This window comes from Arabidopsis lyrata, assembly GCF_000004255.2.
Source record: "Arabidopsis lyrata subsp. lyrata unplaced genomic scaffold ARALYscaffold_123, whole genome shotgun sequence".
Taxonomy (NCBI): domain Eukaryota; kingdom Viridiplantae; phylum Streptophyta; class Magnoliopsida; order Brassicales; family Brassicaceae; genus Arabidopsis; species Arabidopsis lyrata.
Genome location: NW_003302464.1, coordinates 10,380 through 18,736, shown reverse-complemented (window position 1 = coordinate 18,736; position 8,357 = coordinate 10,380). Strand labels below are relative to the sequence as shown.

The following is an 8,357-nucleotide window of genomic DNA, read 5'->3' as shown; positions in this document are numbered from 1 at the left end:
CGACGCCGAGAGACGGTCTTGTCGTTTAGAGATTGGAAGAACGAAAAAGATTTGATCCGCTTGAAGAATCTCATCAGATTCGATCGCCGATGTTAAATCATCGTAGTAGAAAATAAGATTTCGTCAGCAAACCCTGTTCTCCTCTCCGGATCTTCAGCTGCGTCATCGGAGATGATGGAACCAGAGAATCATCTTAACTTCTTCCTATTTCGATCTCTTCCGTTTTCGTGGCTCACCGAATTTTGAATCATGGAAAGGTGGAATCTCATTAGCACCAGGACCTTCAGCTGATGATGTCTCTGATTACCTCGTCTTAGCAGCTCATAGAACCAAGAGACCTGACATTCTTAGAGCTTTTAAGCCTTACCATGGCGGCTGGAACATCACCAATAATCATTATTGGGCTGTAAGTCTCCTCTTCTTTGTCATCTCCGATTTTCTGTAGTTCTAGGATATGTTATTAATGGCCATCTATTTGCAGTCTGTTGGATTCACAGGTACTCCTGGTTTCATTCTAGCTGCTACTTGGCTCTTCAAATGGAGAGTATGTGATCGAAGACCCACAAAACCATCTTCAACGGCTAACTTCTTCATGTTTCATCGCCGCTGATTCCGAGACGAAAACACTACAAAACCCTAGTTCTGAACTTTGTTCTTCACTCGTACTCTTTGATTACAAGATGGCTGAGTCTGACAAGACCCACTAAACCCTAATTTACCATGTTCTCTGTCTTTGCGCCTAACGGAGAACACAAGCCGCAAGAGATGTGCTGTGGAGCAGAGGAAGCGTATTGGTGGACTCAAGAAAGCAAAGGTTGCTCCTTTTTCAGGGACGGCGAGAGAGACGCCTGAGTAGCTTGTCAAGGTGATAAGTGACATGAAAGAAGCAAAAGACGCTAAACTGATCTTTGAGAAGACTCTGTTCGTGACTGATGTAAACCCAACACAGAACAGAGTAGCTGTGGAATCCTCTGCTTTGCCATGGAACAGAGTAACTCTTCACTTGCTCTCTGTCTCTTCTAAGTTTATTGTGTCTGTTGAGACTATAACTAGGTTCATCAACTCGAACAGCGATCTAATTTCATGCCATTCTGGATATTGTTTGTCTAGTAACTTCTTGGAAGAGTTTGATTTAGAAAATTAGGATTCCTCTCTATTATTAGTAACTTGTTCCTTCTATTGTTTCAGATCATTATAATTGTATGTACTTAGCATTTTTGACATGAATCTGGTTTGTTGTTTGGTCTAACTTTAATTACTGCATTGTTACCTTTAGATTGCTTGTAATATATCTCAAAGTCTAATTTTGTGTGATGAAATTGATCCAATAGTGAAAGGGTTTTGGCACTCAATGAGATTCTGATGTTCAAACTCAGTATAAATAGCAGAATGAACAAAATTTGTTGCCTAGACAGGCTTTGGCCAAACCGTTTTGCTACAATTACTTCTTCAGCCACTTTGACTTTGTCTAGAGAGATTTCTCTTACACCCATCTGTAAGATCTAGTTTTCTTGTCTAGAGAGATTGCATGTGCTCTCATGGATCTTGGAGAGTTATCTGCAAAAAGTTTGGCATTCTGTGACTTCTTTCTCCGATGTGACATTGAGAAATGCTTCAAGATATCCCAAGATACCCGGTAATGGAGGTTACAGTGATATAAAAAAAAAAGAGACAGATATCAAAAGTTTAAATGTACTTATATGTATCTTCTACCTGAGTAAGAGTCATTCAAAAATAATCAAGTTTATTTTCAACTACTTCGACCGGGTTAATCTTTGGCAAGGCTAAACCAGGCCCTTCAGCCATATCCAATGGTTCACCAGATACTTTGCGTAACTCAAACCCCTGAAGCAACCGAGCCAACACGATGTGAACAACTCTTAGATCTAGATTGATCCCTGGACACGACCTTCTTCCTGAAATGAATGGAATGTACTCAAAGTCGCCCTTTCCACATTGTGATTCCTCCTCCATGAACCTCTCAGGCTTAAAGGTTTTGGGGTCAGGCCAAATGATCATGGGATCCCTATGAAGTTTCCATATGTTTACGAGCAAGCGTATGCCTTTCTCAACACGGTATCCTCCCACGAAACAATCTTCACGTGCTTCGCGGATTCCTGATCATTCATCATTTTGTATAACCAAATAGGTTTAACATGTAGAATATTAATAAGGTCATGTACTAAGAATTAGAAAGACAATTAAGAAACTTTGATATGTGACTTGTAAGAGGAGCCCGCGGGTAAAGTCGGTGAGTTTCCTTAGCAATAGCTTGTAGGTAATTGAGGTTTCTTATATCGGATTCTTCAACCCATCTACCTTTCCCGACACAATTGTCAATCTCTTCTTGTGCTGCTTTTAAAGTAGCTGGATTGTTGAGTAGCAGCGATACTGCCCATGTAAGAGTGATGGATGTGCTGTCTGATCCCGTTAATGTAAGAACCTACAACAAGAAACAGAACATTCATGTTGGTAGACGTTCATTTCAAAACAAAATAGTAATGTGTGAGTTAAGTCATATTTATTTATATACTACATTAGTTCACAATTAAATTCTTTTTTGATTAAAATTTTAATCGTTTCTGACATCTGTTAATGTTGGAACGGTTCTGAATTACCGAACTATGCATTTACTTTACTTTTAGGATTTCATACTTGAGTACGGTTCCGATGGTTGTTGACTCGATCATACGGGAAGATGTAGCTGGATTTTCATATCCACGACTTGTTGCTTTGTAATTTTTTTAATTTTATTTAATAAATCCGGGAGATTTTCTCCCGGTGATTCACCAAAAAAAAATGTTGGAACGGTTCTGATATGGCATAAGACATCTCAAAATTTTGTGTCCAAGATTACCACATCCTTCACACTTAGGGGTATCCAGTATACTCAACATCCCCTTGTTGGTCTTTAGCTGCAACCTTCTTAAGTTCAATCTCTACCATTTTCTTAGCTTATCGTATTTGCTTTAGGTCTAGCCTTGGTTTGTATGAGAGCATTGGTTCTCACACTCCAGAAGCTATCCATTTAAGAGCCTCGATGGAGTAAAGCGTGGGGGCCGGGTATGTTTTTTAGCGTTACCTACACTGAAAAAGTGGAAATTTCCGGTTATTCCTATGAGGAAGTAGGACTCCATGGAGCCATCAACATGTCATAAGCTTCTCTGAAGTTTTCAGGTACGAGTTGCGGAGGTGTTCCATCTTCCAAGTAAACTGGGTTGATTATGATTGTTAAGTTATTAAATGAGCATCAAACAGAAAAAATAAAAGAGAAAATAGAAAAACTATTCAGTATAATTTTTAGTTTTTGCTTTTTAAATCCATTATTTAACATTAATCAAAATTTTAACATTAGTTCCAGTTCAACCTGGTGATCCATTGAACCGAGAAATAATCCAACTTAATTAGTTGCAGTTTCTATATATATAATGTTACAGATGTAAACATAGTGCTAGGTTAAACAAAATAGTGCTAACCTAGTAAAGTTCGTGGAAAAATCTATAAACTATAATGTGCATTTACATTGATAAATGAATTATATATGAGACCAAATAATTATAATTACAGCCACTAATCGAAAAATAAAGATATTAAACTCCTTCCACACAGTCCATTCGTTGGGATCACAGCAGCCACATGCTTCTGTACGTAACATCATAATAACAAAACGAATTTCTATGTATCTTATACGTGAACATCATTGAATTTTATATGTATTTCATACGCGTTATCATAATAAAACGAATTTTAACATCTTTGGATCTTTTTTTCTTCTCGTGCGTTATACATGCTTGGAAATTGATATGTATGAAATGTCAATTCAAATGTGAAACTTGCGATATATAAGGATGTCGGGGATGTGCCTTTAGTCAAGTGGTTAAGTCCACTTGACTCCGCCTTCTCCACCGGAGTTCGACTCCAGTAAGTCGCGTTACCCCGCATAGTAGGGATTGGCTATGGATCGGGCCTTGTCGATCCAAAGATGTCAAAAAAAAAAAAAAAAAAAATGTCCACACGAATATAATCAAACTCAAAATATCTCCGACAATTTTAAGGACCCTCTTTGTAAGCTAGGGCCTAACCAAACCCCACAAAAGTGATGGTGTATTTGGCTCTTATCAATCATTAAGCTAGCTCCATAGCTAACTAATCTTAAACTCCTAGCAGAGCAGTACGTATCACATGGAGTCTAACGATTATAAATTTGTTGAAATATAAAAGTGAAACTTGAATATAGTATTAATATTGGTGAAAGAAAAAATATAGTATTGGTGTTTTATCTGTTTTTTTTTTAGATAATTGGTTGAGAGATATCAGATTTTGGGCTAATAAAATTTTCGGTATTATGCCAAATAGTCCAAGACATTGAAAATAATAAGTCCACTTTCTTTCCTATTTTAACCCCACATACATATGTCTGATTTTTTGATGTCTATTTTTTTTCATGTTCATCTCTCTCTCAACTATGTTCTAATTCATTCAAACTGATAAGAAAAACAGTGTCATGTTTATTATTCACACCGACATTGTCTATTCATCGGAAAATATAACTTTCACGATATAAATAAGGTTTAAAACATTTGTTGGATCTTCACAAATAGATCTACTAAGTATAGATTCAGATCTCATGTTTATCTCTCTCAACTCTGTTCCAAATCATTCAAACCGATAAGAAAAACAGCGTCGTATTTATTATTCACACCGCCATCTAAAACATTTTTTGGATCTCCACAAATAGATCTACAAAGTATAGATGCAGATCTAAGGATATTTGTGGAGATGGGTCAGAGTGAAAAAGAAGAAAACGATGGAGCATAGCCTATGCATAAAATCAATCGAAGCATGCTTTTTTCCTGGGAAAAAAAGTCGAATTTCAACAAAAATTCTCAATTAGTTAATGAGTTAATATATATCTATAAGTTTAGATACATGTTCATATATTTTCATAGAGTCATATATCGAACTATAAGTACTACATTTATTAATAGATATCTACGCGATTAGGTTAGTGGTTTAAATTTTTGAATTTTCCTCCATATGTTTTTGTTATAGATTTAAATTAAAATTTAATAATTGTCACTTCGTTCTATCTGTTGCCACGTGAAGGTCAATTCAATTGTTGATCATTTATTAAATGTTAGATGTTTCTCTCCTCCCCACGCGCATGACGAAAACTGTGGCTAGTAATCTTGTAATTATTCGCAATTTCAAGGTCTATTCCAACCTCTATTTTTATGTCGTATACGATTCTCCATACTTATGTTGTTTTCTAAATTATATGCCCCAATAATGTCTCTGAGCAAATTCACTCTTTTTTTTTGTGGTGGCTGAATTGTTTGTTTAATATTTTCCCATCAAAGAGAGGTTGTGAACTTGTGATACTTACGCAACATTTTTATGATATTTATAATAATATAGTAAACGAAAGCTACATTACCTCATAGATCAAACCATACTTCTATATATATACGCGTAAAAGAAAGCTACATTCTCATTACATACCCCAAACAAAATAATCACCTTAGGGTTTATCAAAAAAAATAATAATAATAATAATCACCATGTTCATTTTCTTTAGTACTCTCCAATTTTCTCTCTTCTCTTTGGCCCTTGTAATCGCCGGTTACATTTTCCTCGGAAAAAAATTGAGTAAAGGTGAAGTTGATAGCTCCACCATCCCTGAGCCATTAGAAGCTTTGCCTCTATTCGGCCACCTCCATCTATTGCGCGGCAAAGAACCCATTTGCAAGAAACTAGCTGCCATGTCCGAAAAACATGGTCCTATCTTCTCCCTCAAGTTAGGGTTTTATAGGCTGGTTTTAGCCAGCGACCCAAAAACGGTGAAAGATTGTTTCACCAACAACGACATGGCTCTAGCAACCAGACCCAATATAGCCTTTGGTCGGTACGTAGGCTGTAAGTGCGGATGAGGTACGATAAATTGTAGAAAGTAAACGAGACAAGAAATTTGTTAACGAGGTTCGGTTTTTCCTACTCCCCGGGACCACGTCCAGATTTCGATTCCACTAGAACAAGAAAGCAAATTACAACCAATTCGCAAACGCGTAAAACAAGCACAACCCTCTTGATTTACCGCTCCCTTCTATAACGTGAAACCTTAAGGATAATCTCTACCCTTAACTAAACTCCCCCTTGAGTCTAGATTTAATCAGGATAACCTAACCCTGAGCTAAACTCCCCTTGAGCCTAGACTTCAAAAACAAAACCTCTTGATCACACAAGCACAAACCCGCCAAAACTAAGTTGCACAAAACCGCAAAACTATGTTGCACACACCCTTAGAAAGCTCTCAAAGATTTGTCTCTATGCCTCAGCTCTCTTCCTTCTCAAAGACGTCCTCAGCTCCTCCTTATATAGCCAAAACGATTTCCTAATCACCATAGGAGAAGATTTCCAATTTCCATAAGAAAAAGTAAATTTCCTTTTATACTTTTCCTTTTTCTCACCAAACTCCACTTTCATCAAGTCTTCCAAATCTCTTTAAGTCCTTTTTCCTTTGTGATTCATCCTCTAAACACGCTCCAAACATATCTTCTCAAACCTTCTAGAAACCGACACTCAACAAAAACAGTCGCATCTTGACTTACTTCTTGAATCATTCAGCAACTCCATCAGACAAACTCTTGTATTACTTCTTGACTCATTCAACAACTTAATCAGACTGCAGCTACATCTTCATTCTCCCCCTTTTTGACTATGTTTGTGAACTCAACAGTTCTAACTCCAAAACAACATCACGAAACACATCATCATTCTCCCCCTGAATGAGTCACAACATGGTCAAAACTACTTAGAAAATTCTCCCCGCTTTGCAATACGAGGTTGATAGCCTAGTACACCACCTCCATAGAAATCATCTTTCCTAACCCAAATCTTCCTGCGCCTTAAGCCTTCATGACTGGATTCTCGAATGAATCTGAAAAAATTCCTCTTAATATGCCCTTGAACTCCACAATGATAACATGTAGGACCATGAAATCTCTTATCATAAGCATTCTCCATTCGATTTCTCTCCCTCAATAATCTGAAACACCTTGGCCTAATATGCCCAACAATACCACAATGATGGCAAACAGGTCGAAAAACTCGTCGAGGTGCACTCTGCAGTTCTTTAACTTTTCTTGTATCAGACTCTGTACCAGTTCTCGTAGTAGTTCTTGAACCAAATGCAGTCTCTGCCACAGTTGCAGTTTCTGACACGACTTCCTGATCGAGACGTGATTTTTCCACCATAAACAAACACTGGATCTGATTTTGAAAGTTTTCCTTCAAATCCAAGGCCACACTTATCAGTCTTGCCAATATTCAGAATATGATCCAACTTCTTTGTGCCATTATTAAGCATCCTCAAATTCTTTTGAGTTTCTTCAAGTTGTACTTTAGCTTGTGATACTTCTTCTTCTGGGGCTGCAGCATATTTTTGTGCTTCAATGACTTTAGCCTCTAACTTAAGTTTCTCCTTAGTTAACACTGAATTCTCCTCAACCATTTTAAGCCAATGCTCATATAAAACTCTGTAATTCTCAGCAAATTCTTCATCATCAATACTCTCTGCATCACTCTCGCATTCATCGTTTTCACTTTTAAGTGCAGGTCCTGTTAGAGACACTGATGCAGACCCTGTTGCAGATGCTGAAGCAGACCCTGTTGCAGATGCTGAAGCAGACCTTGTTGCAGACGCTGATGCAGAGACTGACGCAGAATCTGTATCTGAACTAGAATCGGAAGTTGTAAAAGCCACAAAATTCTTCAGATCTTCTTCTTCCTCATCTGAATCAGTTTCAGAATCACTAGTGACAACATTCATGGCCTTCTTCTTATGCTTTTGTAGATTGGCGCATTCCGAACGAACATGTCCATATCCTTTGCATTCAAAACATTGCATATTCTTTGATGAACTTCTCAACTCTTCATCAATTCTATCCTTCCTCTCTTTTCCCTTTCGTTTCAGATATTTAGTAAACTGTCTTGACAACATAGCCATTGAATCTTCAGTTGATGATCCTTTAAGAGCAACTCCAATGTCAACTTCCTTCTTCACTTCATCTACCTTCTTCATCTTTCCTTTAGCTTCATATGCTTTGCTTAACTCAAAAGCTTGAAGAATCCCAACAAACTCATCAAAAGCCATCTCATCTAGATTATGAGCTTCTTCAACTGCAGAAATCTTTGACTCAAATTTTGCAGGCAATGATCTCTTCAACTTCTTCACTAGCTTTTTATCCTTGTAGACCTTTCCAAGAGCAAACGATTCATTAGATATGTCACATAACTTTGCACTAAAATCAGCCACAGTTTCCTCTTCTTCCATAGGTACGATTCTCAAATTGCGAAGC

The 8,357-nt window shown here is 37.4% G+C and overlaps 1 protein-coding gene and 2 pseudogenes across 1 annotated transcript; 2 read left to right on the top strand and 1 right to left on the bottom strand.

The window, feature by feature from the left end:
• The first annotated feature begins 257 nt into the window (after positions 1–257).
• LOC9298930 lies at positions 258–1,275 on the top strand (annotated as a pseudogene).
• A 453-nt stretch (positions 1,276–1,728) lies between these two features.
• LOC9298931 (cytochrome P450 82G1) lies at positions 1,729–2,946 on the bottom strand. Its single transcript, XM_002862807.2, has 3 exons — positions 2,896–2,946; positions 2,224–2,443; positions 1,729–2,117 (listed from the first exon to the last, which is right to left on the bottom strand). The coding sequence occupies exons 1-3, from the start codon at positions 2,944–2,946 to the stop codon at positions 1,729–1,731; spliced, it is 660 nt and encodes a 219-aa protein (XP_002862853.2).
• A 2,523-nt stretch (positions 2,947–5,469) lies between these two features.
• Positions 5,470–8,357, top strand: part of LOC9298932 — a 6,171-nt pseudogene continuing 3,283 nt past the window's right edge.